The sequence below is a fragment of the Barbus barbus genome (assembly GCF_936440315.1).
Source record: "Barbus barbus genome assembly, chromosome: 44".
NCBI lineage: Eukaryota > Metazoa > Chordata > Actinopteri > Cypriniformes > Cyprinidae > Barbus > Barbus barbus.
In genome coordinates, this window is record NC_136722.1 from 17,109,624 (window position 1) to 17,126,661 (window position 17,038).

At 37.5% G+C, this 17,038-nt stretch overlaps 1 protein-coding gene across 1 annotated transcript; it reads right to left on the reverse strand.

Annotated features, from left to right (window-relative positions):
• Positions 1–849: 849 nt before the first annotated feature.
• On the reverse strand, positions 850–16,940 carry LOC306863477 (armadillo repeat-containing protein 1-like). The gene is made up of 7 exons (XM_079406821.1): positions 16,713–16,940; positions 10,754–10,962; positions 9,290–9,381; positions 6,401–6,590; positions 6,178–6,294; positions 5,248–5,322; positions 850–3,841 (listed from the first exon to the last, which is right to left on the reverse strand). Exons 2-7 carry the CDS (start codon positions 10,913–10,915, stop codon positions 3,650–3,652), a joined length of 828 nt encoding a protein of 275 aa, XP_079262947.1. The 5' UTR covers positions 10,916–10,962; positions 16,713–16,940; the 3' UTR covers positions 850–3,649.
• Between the last annotated feature and the right edge of the window lie 98 nt (positions 16,941–17,038).

Genomic DNA, 17,038 nt, shown 5'->3' on the forward strand with positions numbered 1-17,038 from the left:
TTCCAGGCCTGTGGCCCAGTTGAAGTATCTGACCCACTTCACATTGTGATAGTGGCATTAGGGTCTTTCAGACAGAGAGATGAAGGTGTGTATGTTGAATAAGGTGTGCTGTGATGATTGATGAGGTTTCCTGCAGCTTTCTCTCTGCACGGCCTTCACAGAGGCACAAAGCAGAATGACTTCATCCTGATATCTCAGAGAGCATGGACTACCTTACTAATGCTGCTACACTAATATTAAGGAATCTAGACTAGGAAAGTGTTGATTTACCAATTTAAGCTTGATGATCTAACACCATCGCCGGTATAGATCATAGTTGGCCATGCACTTCTCTGCTGTCTTAAGCAGGGCTGGAGAAAGTGGGCATCCCTTTCGGCTGTTTACACCCATCATCGAACATAACAGACTCTCTTTTTCTTCTTCTACTGCTGCAGGCCTCAGCATTTCAGCTGTCATGGTGATGCTGGTAGTGGCCCCCCGGACTGGAGGTTGGACCCTGGTTTTAAATAAGCAAAAGCTGCATTTACAGCAATGCAATTACAATGGATGTCTATGGGGCAAGGCACTGTACCAGGAGAAACATTAAAATATTCATATACAGTTTTGAAGTGTATAGATATAAAAAAGAGGAGAGTTGTGTAATGTTACATCGGGAATGCTTTATAAAAGTTGCAAAGGAGAATTTAGACCGCTTTACAGCTCAAATAACACATTTTAGTGGTGGCTGACAATATGTTTTTTATGTGCCGTAATATAATTAAATATTATATATAGACTAGCATTCAAATGTTTGGAGTCAGTAAGATTTTTTTTTTTTTTTATAATAATAATAATAATAATAACAATATTAGCGAGGATGTATTTGATAAAAAAGACAGCTAACACTTTTACACCATCACAAAACAATTCCATTTAAAATAAATTTGGTTCTTTTTGTTTATCAAAGAATCACAGTTACTGCAAAAATATTAAGCAGCATAACCATTTTCAACACTGATAATAATAAGAAATGTTTCTTGAGAACCAAATCAGCATATTAGAATAATTTCTGAAGGATCATGTGACACTGAAGACTGGAGTAATGATGCTGAAAATTCAGCTTTGTCATCAGAGGAATAAAAATATATTCAAATGGAAAATTATTTATTTTACATTTTAATACCATTTCAGAATATTATCAAATAAATGCAGCCTTGGTGAGCATTAAAAAACCCATTAAAATCTCAAATACCCAAATTTTTTGAAAGTAATGTAACTGATGTTGATAATTAATTGTATTTATTAATAATTTTAATTAATAGAACTCAGTTAACCGTTAATGAGGTACAATGCATAAAATTGATAAAATGAAGTCTTATTTTACACAACATTAAATCAAAATGCACAATGCTGTCAGTAAATTTGGTACAGACAAAGTATGGAGATAAACACCACCGTTAATCGGCCAAATGGACATATTAGAATCTTGAAATGGCTAAATAGCAGCCGATTGATAAGCTTGGTCAACATATATCAGTCGGTCACGTCATTTGTATTTGGAAAAAATCTTTTTTTTTCCCAAACTGAGGGATGAGCCAGAATTATTTGCTGTGGTAGGTTTCAACATGTTTGAAGCATGTTAACTGACGTAATCATCAGATTCGTGGGCATGAGCATTCAGCTCAAATCAGAAAGAAAAAAAGAAGAATGTTACAGTAACAAATTGGTGCCACTGAGGCTAATAAAACAATTTCCAGTAAAAACAAAACTCAAGCCAAATTTATTTTATCTATTTAATAATCCTTGTCATTACTGTGAACAGCCAAGAATTGTGTGTCCTAAAACTCTTTGTATATAACAGCGAATATGCACTGTACAGGAGAAGCTACTAAAATCTACCATCTGCCATGGGCTCTGGTTCTGTGTTCTTGGAATAACAGTGAACAGCAGCTTAAAAAGCTTCAAGGAAAGATGGTATACAGTACAAGATGAGGGAAATAAAAATACAGAAAATGCAAAACTTGATTCAATTTGGATTTTGTTCATAAATATAACACTGATGGCCTCGATCTCATCTTAAACCCAACTAAAAGCACACCACTGTGTGATACCATTCTATACACTAATGCTGTCTTTGTAACAAATTCTGATCGTGAACCGACATGATGCGACTTAAAAAAAACAAAAACAAAAAACAGTCTTAGAGCATTGCTGATGAGGAAAAATATTAAAGGGTGCAAACACGGATACTTCACGACAACCCAAGTTTTCCAGCATAACAAGGCAAAAAATAAAACGACAGGGACACATACTGGTTTAACTCATTCTGATATCAATGTGTGCAGGTCTCCTTCTGGGAACGCACATACATGAGACCATCAGTTGCGGGAGAACGTACACACATCCCTGAACGTCCTGAATGCGATATGTGAGGTCAGTCGATTATCTAAACTGTTAAAAGACACCGTCGGTCAGGGAAAACTCAGAAAAAGAGGCAAGGGGTGATGGTCATGCAGAGGTGGCGGGCACATAAGCGGTCAAAACTGACCGGATCATGCTTTTGGCTAGCAAATGAACCCCACATTAAAAATGACCATGTTTATGAAAGGCCCTGAACAAAACATTCAGATTTATGGTATTTAGGAACACACACGGACACAAAAATCATTTTATAAATAGTCAGCATGGAATAAAGGAAAAACGGCATTGATGTTGAAGAAAGTGAAATGTTGAAAAAAAAGTTTATAATATCAATTCCTATAGGGTCAGAGCTATTTTACAACATATTTTGTGTAAAGAAGGTTATCTGGTGTTTGGCACATGCTGTAAAATAAAAGGTTAGCATTACACACATAGTAACAGCTATTTCCTTGCGGCTTCCCTTTATTGGATGCTTTATCCGTTAATTATTACCACCGCACACCAACTAGTGCTGGTGTTTTAATTGTGTTTTATGTGAAATCAGCTCTGTGAGGAAGAGTGGACCATCGCTACATGTTTCAAGCCTAACATTCATGTCTTCAGAAGGCTTTAGAAGTTCAGACGAAGCAAATAAAGAGGATTTAAAAACGAGAAAATGAATCAACAAGCTACATAGCAAAGGAACACACAGAAGGAACGTGTTCAAAAAAAAAAAAAAAGGCATTAAAAATACGGCATGGTTTGAAAAGTGCTGATGAATAAAGTGGTATTAGGATTATCAAATAATTGAAAAACAATAAGTTGTTTAAAATGTACAAGAAAGCTGAGATGAAGGGTTAGAACATCAGAAAGCACCCAAATTTGTAGAAATTTAGAAAACCTTAAATGTACGACCCGCATGGTGAAACCCCCCAAGGTGTTGTTTTGTCTCAACAGAAACACACCTGCAAGAAGAATCTGTGGCGAATCGTTTGAAAACCTTCCCCCAACCAAACAAAAAAGGTGAATAAGAGAGAGCAGATACACACAAAATGCTTTCTGTGAACTTCTCCCAGTTGCTCTCAGGTTTTAGTGTCTTGTGTGGTGCGTATGCAGCGCTAATGTAAGTTTCAGGAACAGGTTGGATCGCGTACCATTTACAGCTGCCGGTTGTGGCCTTTTTTAAAGTTGGAACAAGGTTATAAGTTTATTGCGGAAGCGCTCGGCAGTCTGGCACGTGGAGTTGTAAAGGTGCAGGGCATGCGGGGAGTCACCAGTAAAATGAGCGGGACAGAAAGTTGGCGGCCGTGTTCAGCCAGCTCACGCCATCCTGAATGGAGCCCAGTCGTGTCACAGCCTTGTGCTGCTCCTGAGACGGGCTCTCGTCCTCAGGCAAATAATCCGGCAAATGTATGTTCTGCTCGACCACCACATCCGAGTCCTCTTGGAATGGGATTACAATCTGGATGGGAGGGAATTGACCCATTTTGTTATTTCTAAGCTTGCAAGCAGAATTCAATTATTTATGTTATATATATTATTTAAAATAAAAAATACATAAATTTGCAGCCCAAACAACAACCCAACCATCTTTATGATACACCATGAAGGAACTGTTAGAGCAATATATCAGATACATATAAATTGCTTACTTATACTTACACACTTATTTATACTTGATATGCTGAATGATTTTTTAGGTAAAATAAGACATACAAAAACAGAAAGATATATTCTGCCCCAACTTCCTGTATCAAAAAGGGGTTGAATCCACAGAAGCAGAAAAAAAAGTGATTAAATTGGGTCTTTAACCACTGTTAAAATGAGAGTCAGTTCTTTGAACTTTGTCTATTTCAGTAAACTGGTTCATAAAAATGATTTAATTACTTATTTTGCATCATGACTCGAAAATGGTTAAGGAAGCCCTCATGTGGCATTTAAGAATTATATTTTTTGGAACAAAAATATTGGTGCACATGGCCAAAATAAATAAATAAAATAACATTTTATTATTATTGTCATTATTGGTGCTAATAGTACACTGCAAAAACATTACTGTCCGAAATTAAATAAAGATTATTGGAATATGTTGTACATGTTTACTTCAATGTATTACTTGCTTTTCTTTGTAACTGTGAAATTTACTAGCAATTTCAGGGTGAAAATTGTTTCTTCACTAATTTTTTTAAACTATTTTAAAGCAAATGCATCATCAAAATTTATAAAGACATAATATTTTTTACTTGTATTAGTCCAACCCTACTAACTATATTGCTGTTTTTCTTAATACAGAGCTCTTCATTTGTGTCTGTTCAATGCAAAACAGCGGATAAGACCATTACTCAAGCAATTGTGCCACCTGCTGGCTGAAGAAGGAAGTGCATAGTGAAGCAGCATCCAAGACCTCCGGGATGACGGCCACTGGAGGTCATGACTGTGCCGCTGCAGGTAGAGATTGCCCTTCCAATTCAACCAGAGAGGACACATCTTTCTTTAATTACCACACAGTGCCTATTTGCACTGCATGCAAGAGTGTGTGTATATGTGTGTGTCTCCAGGGTCCTCTGACACAAGGTGTCAAGGCAGAGGGACATCCTGAGAGATCATGTGGAACTGCATTACTCTCAGCATCAATTGGCAACAAAATTAGATGCAGCACCTAATTTGAAAGAATAGCTCACCTGCCCGAAAACTGTCATTTGAAACTCATAAGATTTTACATTGAATGCAAAAAGAGATACATTTCCCAGCCAAACTTGGAAAGCGGTCTAGCTTCAAATAGTGACATGAAGGGGAGTAGAAGACCATTTTCATGCTAGGTTCAACTGTCTGTTTACTGTGTGCATTCTGTTCATTTGATTTACTCACCTCCGATCCATCTTCCCCCTTCACTACATGCTGTGCCTTCATGACATTGGTTGAAGCTATAGCAGTTCCCAAGGCCTGAAGAATGAAGAAACAGTATGAAAATAATGAAATAGACTCTCTAATACCATCTCTGAGCTATTAGGTGCGATTCATTTCTAAAGAATCACTTCCTTCAAACTGATATCAATTATTTTTTTTTTATATCACTACTCAAAAATGTTCACAGACGTCCAAACCTAACATTTTACATTTATTATTATTTTTTTTTAAATACACTACTCTTCAAAAGTATGGGATTGGTAAGGTTATTTCAATGTTTTTAAAAGAAGTCTCCTATGCTCACCAAAGCTGCATTTTTTTTTATCACAAATTACAGTAATAATGTGAAATTATATTGAAATTTAAAATACCTGTTTTTAATTTTAACAGATTTTAAAATGCTATTTATTCCTGTGATGCAAAGCTGAATTTTCAGCAGACATTATTCCAGTCTTTAGTGTCACATGATCCTTCAGAAATCATTTTAATATGCTGATTTGGTGCTCAAGAATCATTTCTTAGTATCAATGTTGAAACCAGTTGTGCTGCTAATATTTTTGTGAAAACTGAGATACATATTTTTCAGGATTCTAAGAACTGCATTTATTTGAAATCTTTAATAGTACTATAAATGCTGCTAATGTCCCTTTTAGTCACCTGAATGCATCCTTGCTGAAAAAGTATTAATTAAAAAAAAAAAGTCTATTACTTTATGAAAGGTTTTTTTTTTTTTTTTTTTTTTTTTTTTTTATTAAAAATACTAAAAGCAAGACACTTTTTAATTTATTTTATTAAAAACTATATATACACACTATACATTCAATCAATGCAACATTAGCTAATGTTAACTCTGTAGATGGTCATATGGATTGTGCTGGACTGTAAACTCACCTCAGCCTTCAAGTCTGAACGGATCCTCACCACACATCTCTTCACAGCCATCTGGAAAGTAAAGCTGATGACACCTTTGATCTTTAGCAGGGCTTCTTCACAAAGACTCCTCCGAGCCTGACATACATAGAGACAGAGTGTGAAATTGTGCAGAACCAAACATCTGAATCTCCATGCGCTCTGATTAAACAGGTTCCATTACAAGCAGTTTGACTGCAGTTACCGAATCATCAAGCCCGTCGATCTGAAGCACCACCGTTTTGGCCCGTTTGTTCGTGGCGCCCAGGAAAAACTGGGCTTTTCTTCTGCAAGAGGCGCCCGCTTCTGCCTGTTCGGCCTCTGCGCTGCTGGAGTTCTGCAGGATCTCGTAGATCTCAGATGCTAGCAGCTTGGTCTCGCCTGGCGACGTGCCCCTAGTGAAACACATCACAGATCACTGTAGGATTCACAACAGATGACAAAAAAGAACAATAACAGCCACTGTTGATGAACAAAGAAATAATTGAGCAAATATGCTAGTCTAGTCTGGTTAAAAGATCGTGTATTGTACATTTCAGTATTTGTCGGTGCTGATATTTGAAAAGGTCATCACTCCAGCAGATAAGGGGAGACAACATAGATCTGCGCAGGGGGGGGAAATCTGCTGGCATGAGAGCTGGAGAAAAGTCAGTCTGATGGAGCTTGAACCAACTAACCTTTAGCACATACAATATTGTGATTCATTAAGTGTGATGCATTCCATACAGTTTAATATCACAAGTAAGCATAAATGCATATTGAACTTAACTAAATTAAGTTTAAAAATGAAGAGATTGATGCATCATAGTAAGAAGAGACATAATATACTGTTAAAGTTTTGAAGACTAAGATCATAAATATATGATCACATGACAAAAATTATGCACACAGGTTACCCAATGGCACATATCAACCCACTCTCCCCTTCTAATGGGAATTCAAATAACTAATCATAAGTTAGTAAAAATGTATAATCAGTTATTTGGTCACCAACTATAGTCAAGTGGCCTGTTCGTTTAATAGGGTTAAAAAAGACAGCAGTTCATTGATATCAGCATTTGAGGTCAGGCGTGACATCAGGATCTTGATATGCCCTACAGGCGCTAATGGGAGAGATGCAACGCTGCCATCACTCATGCAGAGTTACAGGAGCGGACATCTGCTCGCTGGCATATCTGAGCTGCCAGACGTCCGAGCTTCCCATGTACACCTGAGGGAATGCTGATCTATCGGCATCTATATCCCGACCTCCGTCAAAAGAAAGATGTATATCAACATGCAGTCAATAGCTAGTATTAAAGACACAATGCGAGAAAACACTGACAATTCATCAAAACACAATTTCGAGCATTAGCATTGCTTATTTCCAAGTTCTGCGGTCTCATCAGGGATGAAGGATTCCTTCACTTCCTCTAGCCATAAAATTTTACAGACTGGGGCGATACATGACCTCTACCCAAAGTCGTCGTGCCGGAAATAGTGACGGCCAGCTTGTGGAACTGCAGGGCACTCCTTGATGGCGTCTGTGCTAACTGAAGTGACTGTTGAGTCGAAGGGGGCGGGCAGGGAGTCGCCCTGAGAGAAGGATACGCAGCTCTCTGCCAACCATTGGCACTTCTGTCGGTGAGGCTCCATGTAAACAGAAGGCACTCGCTGTCTAAAAGCCTGCAGACTTTCGCACTCAAAATAAGCCTGAAATGCAGCGAATATACACACATACGTGGATCCTTGATTCCTGCGCCTCCATACTTAACATGCAAAAACATGCAGTTGTATGGATATTTAAAGAATCAGTTGGCAACTATAGTGCTGTTTGACATAAGGGAAAAGAAACCCTGAGTTTCATGTTTTCTAAAAGCACAAAAAGAGGGCTCAACAATATTTTTTTTCTGCAGTAAATCAGTTTTGCGTTGGCACTATTTGCTCCATCACAAACAAAAAATCTGTCATAAGGAGTTAAATAACAATAAAAATGATTAGAATTATTATTGGTTTATTATATAATAATACAATTTTTTATTAATATTGTTATATAACAAACTGTTGTTATTAAAATTATTATTATTATAGAATATTACATTTATTAACAAATAATTTGACAGGTTTTTTTTCAAACAGCACTAATGTAGATATAAGACATCTATAACTTTATAAACAATTTTGCTAGAAAATGGTGGCTTATCCTAAATTTCTACAAAATCTACATTAGCCAGCTAAATAACATCATATTTTGTGATATTTACAATATCATTCAAAAGTTTGTGGTCAGTAAAAAAAGTTGTTCACCAAGTTTGCATTTTCATTGACAGTAATATAGTATAAAAAAATATATAATATAATACATAAATAAAATAAAAAAAATAACATACATACATACAAGATTATTTTGCATATTACTACTTTTTTATTATTTAATCCTGTGATGGAAAGCTGAATTTTAATATTCACTCTAATATGCTGATTTGGTAGGCAAGAAACTATCGTTATTATTATTAATGTTGAAAACTGTTACTTTTGTGGAATATTTGATAAATAGAAAGTTTAAAGAAACAATGTTTCTTTGAAACAAATCTTTAAAAAAAATAAAAATAAATAAAAATCGATCATATTGATTGAACAATATTGAATTGAATTTCTTTATTGTCATTGTATATGCGTACAACCTTCTTTGTACCGATATTACGCATGCAACTTCCCCACTAGATGCAGTTAATTAATAAAATAAGTTACTTTAATTCTGAAGAATTCTAAATATGGGCACTGAATATGAACTACATGTCTGTAGTGGTATGATATTCTCTCTGGCGTCTTAGGCTGACCTCTGCTGGACATTAACCCATGGTGATCGTGCACTACATCAGGTTGCTTGACAGTTCACATTACGCTTCAACAGCAAGCTTGCATCATCACTCCCATTTAGCTTCAAAACAGACAAATCTGCTTATGACAGGACGACCTTTCTCGTGCGCTTAAAATCTGCCCACCACACACATTCACTTCAACTAAAGCAGCAGGATGTGTTTTTCTACAGGAAAGTGCAAAGCGAGCTTGTGTTGCCTTCATGTTTTGTGGCAGCGTGACGGGAGTGACTTACTTCTGCATGATGTTCTGCAGGCTCAGCATCATTCCCAGCTCGTCCTTCATCTTCTCCCTATTGGCACGGCATTCCGCCAGGTAGCGCACCGCCTGGAAGGACACAAAGCCATTAAGGGTCACACGGCCATTACAGAGGCAAACCGCCAGGCACCGCTGTGATAACAAATCCGTTAACAGAACACCAAGAACTACTTGGGTCAGAGTTACTGTCTGTGTGTGTGTGTGTGTGTGTGTGTGTGTGTGTGTGTGTGTGTGTGTGTGTGTGTGTGTGTGAAAAAGTGTTATTCCAACATGGTCCAGATATCTCCACAGGTGTGATGTCCTTCTGAAAGAGGTAAAACAAAGTGGGTTCCAAAACATGAAAATTTTGGGGCTCAAAATCTAATTTTAAACTGGGATTAGTGTTTTAGGAATTAAAAACATTGACATTATTATAGGTTGTGCACTATTTCTCACCAATCAAATAAGGACATTTGTGACATTTACCATATCAGCTTCTTTACACAGAATGCCAGATGTTCTTGCTTCCACTGAAGAACAAGATGCCCTGGAACATTCTCAAATCATACTAGGGAACATGGACAGAGACGTCTCTGTCCATCTTACAGAGGAAGAGAAAACACTTTCCGGTCTGGACATTCCTGAAGAAGTTAGGCTAAGCATTGTAACAATACTTGAGAGCAGGTGGCAGTCATGTGATGTGTCTATGGACAGCTGGGTGGGCTTTGCATAATCTAATTGTTTGATATGAATACCTTGGTATCAAACTACGAGTTTAACAACAATAATAATAAATATTATTTTCTTATTATCATTTATTATTATCACTATTATTTTATTATTATCATTATTATTATTATTATTATTATTATTATTATATATTATCATTGAAAACTAATCTATTTGAGTGAATAATTAATATATAAATTAACCACAAAATGATAATTATTTATTACAAATATAGTGGCTGGGTTAGGCTTTGAGTGATCTGGTTGGTTTATACTCGAATACTTTCATATAAAAGTACTTGGAAATGTAAAAAATGTCTGGGGGTATAATGAGTTAACTTGATATTAAAGAAGAAAAATTCTAAAATAGTAAATGCTGTCTATTATGCTTTATGTTGGGTTATCTGAATTGAAATTAAAGCTAAAATCGCTTATAGTAAACTAGGAGTAAACCACTAATAAAAGTTCCCAGAAAAATTATCAAATTAATAGTAGCCATCAAAACATTGTTTGTTTGAGAATATCAACATACACCAAAAATATGCATGATTATTACTGCATAAATGTCCTTACTGGAATCCTATCATCATCTTCTATTTTTGAGTTCATGAAGGCTCCTAATTTGAACCCTTAACCACCACTATGCTAACATGGTAGTAAACACCTTGCAGGTCACTACAGAAAAACCGTCTGCACAAGTCTTGACTGCAGATGTCTCACAAACAGAATCTCACCAATAGCGCAGAGTAGACTACTTGTGGATTGGGATGGTCGAAGAAGAGAATGAGGCCTGACAAGCAGCCTTGATCTTCAACAATAGCTCGTCTGTTGAGGGGGTCAGCAGCTAAGTCCCTCAGCTGATTCACCACAGCCAAGGCATCAGGCTCCCCACTCATGGTGCTCCCACACCAAGGGCCATGCACATGAAATACACAGATCTTAGCTGAGGGGGAATAAAAATAGGAACTGGATTACTTCTGATATCACAGAACATGTTGTCAATGACAGAAAACACACTAAGGTTTATCATAAAAACAACAAACTGGTTTAAGCATAGGTGCTTGTCATCAGAAACATTTTTTGTTATTCTGGTTTAAAGTCTCTTCACATCCCTATAGCAATCATTAAGTTAAGTGGTCTAACTGTATTTATCTGTATTTATATATTCTGTGGAAGGTGTAGGACCAAGAAATGTGAGTCCAATCAAAATGCTTGGTCCGAGTGTTTTAATTGGCTTTCCTACCTTCCTGTCAACGTATGTATTTGCATACCTCTGCGCACCCTGTTCGCGCAGACACGATACGTCATCAGCGCGTTCACGCACGCTGTGCAGACAGAGCGAGAATGGCAGGCACACATTAACAACCCAATCTTCCTTCCTGGTATTGTAGTACTTTTACGAACTGTGCAATTAAGTTTTCTCACAGGTGAATGACACATGATGTAGCCCAGCAGTTCCCAATTCGAGTCCTCGCGCCCACCCTTTGCATATTCTGCATGTCTCTCTTAGTTAACACACCTGATTCAGATAACCAGCTCGTTAGAAGAGAACTACGTGCATGAATTGTTATCCGATTGACATGCTCCCTACACAGTGTTCATTGCTCCCTACTTCCTGAGAAGGGGAAATCCGTTGAAGTTTATTTCACTTCAGAACATTCACTCACGGATTTGCGATGCGCAGCGTCTTCACACACAATATACCAATTTACCAATATACCTCTGCAAATAAATACAATTTAAAATCATGTCTTGCACACTTTAATGCCCTTTGTATGGAATACGCTTTGAATTGGAATCATGGCAAAATATCTGGTAATGTCCACGTCGCAGGGCACTTATAACTTACAGGTACATCTCAAAAAATTTGAATATCGTGAAAGTTCATTTTTTCTTGTAACTTATTTCAAAAAGTGAAACTTCCATATGTTTTAGATTCATTACATGTAAAGTAAAACATTTAAAAAGTTTTTTTTGTTTTAATTTTGATAATTAGAGCTTACAGCTCATGAAAGTCAAAAATCTGTATCTCAAAATATTAGAATATTTACATTTGAGTTTCAATTAATGACCATCCCTACAGTATAAATTCAGAGTATCTCTTGTTCTTTGAAACCGCAATAATGGGGAAGACTGTTGACTTGGCAATGATCCAGAACACGAACATTGAAGCCCTCCACAAAGAGGGTAAGTCACAGAGGGTCATTACTGAAAGGTGTGGCTGTTTACAGAGTGCTGTATCAAAGCATATTAAATTCAAAGTTGACTGGAAGGAAGAATTTGGGTAGGAAAAAGTGCAAAAGCAACAGGGATGACTGCAAGCTTGAGAATACTGTCAAGCAAAGCTGATTCAAACACTTGGGAGAGCTTCACAAGGCGTGAACTGAAGCTGGAGTCAGTGCATCAAGAGTCACCAGCTCAGGCATCAGAATAGGGCTACCAAGCCACTTCTGAACCAGAGACAACGTCAGAAGCATCTTACCTGGGCTGTGGAGAAAAAGAACTGGACTGTTCAGTGGTCCAAAGTCCTCTTTTCAGATGAAAGTAAATTTTGCATTTCATTTGGAAATCAAGGTCCCAGAGTCTGGAGGAAGACTGGAGAGGCACAGAATCCATGCTACTTGAAGTCCAGTGTGAAGTTTCCACAGTCAGTGATGATTTGGGCTGCCATGTCATCTGCTGGTTTTGGTCCACTGTGTTTTCTGAAGTCCACAGTCCACGCAGCCATCTACCGGGAAATTTTAGAGCACTTCATGCTTCCTTCTGCTTTATGGAGATGCTGATTTCATTTTCCAGCAGGACTTGGCACCTGCCCATACTGCCAAAGGTACCAAAAGCTGGTTCAATGACCATGGTGTTACTGTGCTGACCTGAACCCCATAGAGAATCTATGGGGTATTGTCAAGAGGAAGATGAGAGACACCAGACCCAACAATGCAGATGACCTGAAGGCCGCTATCAAAGCAACCTGGGCTTCCATTACACCTCAGCAGTGCCACAGGCTGATTGCCTCCACGCCACGCCGCATTGATGCAGTAATTCATGCAAAAGGAGTATTGAGTGCATAGAAATGAACATACTTTTCAGAAGCCTGACATTTCTGTTTAAAATATCCTTTTATTATTGATCTTATGTAATATTCTAATTTTCTGAGACACTGAATTTTGGGTTTTCATTATCTGTAAGCCATAATCAGCAAAATTTCAAGAAATAAAGGCTTGAAATATTTCACTCTATGTGTAATGAATCTATATAATATATGGGTTTCCCTTTCTGAAATGAGTGACAAAAAATATTGACATTTTTCACGATATTCAAATTTCGGACGTGACAAGATATACATATGAAATGTGCAGAGTGGGGAGGGCGTGAATTGGGAACCGTTGATGTAGCCTATAGGCCTTTATCATACTTCCGTGTCCGAAAAGCAGAAGATTCAAATAGTAGCATAAAAGAACTTCCGCTGCAGCCTCTAACAATGGCTGTGCCCATAGCACGGCGTTGTTGTGGATTATTTATAAAATATAACATCAGCAGTTGCAGACATTACCCAGCAGCACAGTAATTATGACTTTATGAACTACTTTACTTCCAAGATCGAAACTATTAGAGATAAAATTGTAACCGTTCAGCTGTCAGCCACAGTATCACATCAGAAAGTGCACTATAGATCCCCCGAGGTACAATTCCACTCATTCTCTTCTATTGGAAATGAAGAATTGTATAAACTTGTTAAATCATCTAAACCAACAACCGGTATTTTAGACCCTCTTCCATCTAAGCTCCTAAAAGAGTTGCTTCCAGAAGTAATAGATCCGCTTTCTGAATATTATTAACTTATCATTGTCATTAGGATATGTCCCAAAAACCTTCAAACTGGCTGTTATTAAGCCTTTCATTAAAAAAAACAACTTGACCCCAAAGAATTCATTAATTACAGACCGATCTCGAATCTCCCTTTTCTGTCAAAGATATTAGAAAAGGTAGTATCATCCCAACTATATTCCTTCTTTGAGAACAATTATGTGAGGATTTCCAGTCAGGTTTTAGACCATATCATAGTACTGAGACTGCTCTCATTAGAGTTACAAACGACCTGCTTTTATCATCTGATCGTGGTTGTATCTCTCTATTAGTGCTACTGGATCTTAGTGACGCATTTGACACTATCAACCACAACATTCTTTTAAATAGACTAGAAAATTATGTTGGCGGAAGTGTATATTAGAGGAAGTGCACTGGCATGGTTCAAATCGTACTTATCTGACCGCCATCAATTTGTGGCAGTAAATGAAGAGGTATCATACCAATAACAAGTGCTGTATGGAGTACCTCAAGGCTCAGTACTTGGCCCCTTACTTTTCACGCTTTACATGTTACCCTTGGGAGAAATCATTGGAAAACATGGTGTTAGCTTTCACTGTAATGCTGATGATACCCAGCTCTATATTCTTCGCGACCTGATGAAACTTACCAATTTGCAAAACGGTAAGGAATGTCTAGTTGATATTAAAAAACTGGATGACTAGCAATTTCTTACTGCTATTATGGTATTCTTCTCTTTGAGCGTATGTGCGTTCAGGGGGTGTGGCTTTGGACAGCGATTGCAGGGAAGGTGGGGCTTTCGCTTTCAGGCTAAAGTTAGCATTTTCCGAGATCTCCTCGAGCCCTACTTGCCTTCATGTGCTATCGGAAATTTCCTCTTTCCCACTTATGAAGTCGTGATTACGAGCTTGTCGAATTCAAGTGCTTTAATGTCAGAAAGAATAAAAAGTAGCATCCCATTGGTCGACAATCATATAAACATTCACCGTGCTATACATGCAGTTTAGAGACTTTTTTACGCCTCTAGGGCCGGGCTTCGGGCCAATTTCCACATCATAGTTCAGAAGCGGGCCAGGCCTCTGGCCTGTTTTGGGTTTCTCCTTATTTTTATATTGTAGACATCCATCGATTAGTGATTAAAAAAATTGCCGCGCTGGTGGAAAGAACACCAGACCGTGCCGCGACTGAGAGCAGCTCCATGGTGTTTAGTGTCCCGCAGCGGCTGAATAGTTCTGCGTTCAAATGCACGCAATAGGCTAAAGCTTGCTGCAAAACCCCAGCAAACATAACCATGAATGTGTCTGCGGGAAATAGTAAGGAGATATTTGAATTATTTACTAATAAACTAATGTTTTCTGAGTCCGTGTCGCAAGGATGAAGTTGCTGATCCTGACTCGCTGTCTCCTCATTAGACGCGCCTTTAGAGAGAAATGCATCTTTATTGATTATGATTAAGATTATAATAAGAGTTTTTGTTTTCAGTTTTTTTATTTCGTTAAGTGATCATTTAAAGCTTTCTACCTATATTTATCATGTCTGTGAGGCATGTATTCGCTCAGCTTCGGTTCATTTTTGTGAAGCGCTCCTGTTCAAGACGGCAGAAAGCACATCATGTTTGTTTTCTTTGTTTTATAAAAGAACTACCTTTTGTTGGTATTGTGAGTGCACACAAATACAAGTAGACCCTTTACAGGTCTGAATGATGTATTACTCTTACCTCTATCAAAAAAAAAAAAGAAAAAAAGACGGCGTAGGCTAATTTAATTTGTTTCCACTGAAAACAATCCAAGTGTTTGCGCTGGTGCCTCCATGTCCTGCAGAGCGCGCTTTAGCTTCCACTCTCCGCACAAACTGAGATATAGGCTAGCGCACATTATTATTATAGCGCAAGTTTAACGTTTAAACATTGTTATATACTTGAACTGTTTTAGTATATCTATATATTTTATTTTAGGCAAGTCGTGATGATATGAGAAGGCTAAATTGATCAAACATAGGCTATGATCAGCTCATGCAGCTGGCCGCTTGGTCGTTACTTTAAAAAAAAAAAAAAAAAACTTATAGGCTATTTAACGAACAAAAATGCTCCAAACGTTTTTCTAAATTAACTTAATAAAAAAACAAAACGAAATATAATATTTTTGCCATTACACACAAAACTGAACTATTTTATTAGCCGAAACAGTAGTATAAACTGTTTTAGGAGAAAGGCTGCAAAATTTTTAATGGTCTGCTCAACCTCTAGTATTTGATTTTTTTCCCAAATATACGTTGATTTTTTTTGTAAATAAATTATTTAAACCAAAAAACTATAAAAAAAAAAAGAAAAAAAAAAGTGAGGTTTATTTGACTGACGTCACTTAGTCAATATGCATTGCTGTCGCGCGTGCGTCGTTTCGCATTGATTTACAGATAATCTCAATACACGTGCCTTATTTTTGGCTTTCATCGTGAACTGAATGACCCATGATGGCCATGTCTGATTCACATAGCACAACATAGCATTACAAGGCCTTTAAATGGGGCCTGTGCATTAACCGGCATCAGAAGACAATGACAAACTGAATTCTCATATGAATCATAAAACTGCATGTAAAAGCAAACATTTGGAGCTTATTTCTCATTAATATTTAGTCTACAGACATCAATATGTGTGGATCTGAATGTCTTTCTATGAACAAAACAATGCCAGCACGCAAAAAGAGAAAGGCAGAATCTATTTCTATCAGGACGCATATAAATATACACCTGTATGAAGCCAAATAATAGAAATAAATGTGTAATCAGGGTTTTTTATTCTTATCCGCGTGGTATCTGTCTTGTTAACCTTGTGTGTGTTGTGGCACTGTTGTCCACGGATAACCTTACAGCAAACACGCCCAGGACGACTCCTCGCTTCCGATGATCCTGTCCAGTCAAAGACTCAAACCCGCCGACAGATGAACTGATGATGGATACACAACTGGTGTAATAACGACGACAGTGAATATGGTTAAAAGTCTCTATGACAGCTGTCCTGGTCAGGTATATTTGGCCATTATCTGCGGAGCTTTTAGCACCCTTTACAGCACTTCCTGGATTTAGACAGACTGATTGGAAGATGTGGACTATGACGCCATGCGTTCTTGACCAATCAGAAAGAGTTTTACTAAGAGACAACAATAATTTCTCACAACAGATGTGATATTTAAATA

Bases quoted from the DNA above. Each gene is read 5' to 3' on its own strand.
- LOC306863477 (XM_079406821.1), bottom strand. From the start codon at position 10,915: ATGAGTGGGGAGCCTGATGCCTTGGCTGTGGTGAATCAGCTGAGGGAC. The intron at 9,382-10,753 runs GTGAGATTCTGT...GTGTCCTTCCAG, and splicing joins TAGTCTACTCTGCGCTATTG to GCGGTGCGCTACCTGGCGGA. The intron at 6,295-6,400 runs GTAACTGCAGTC...TATGTATGTCAG, and splicing joins TCGACGGGCTTGATGATTCG to GCTCGGAGGAGTCTTTGTGA.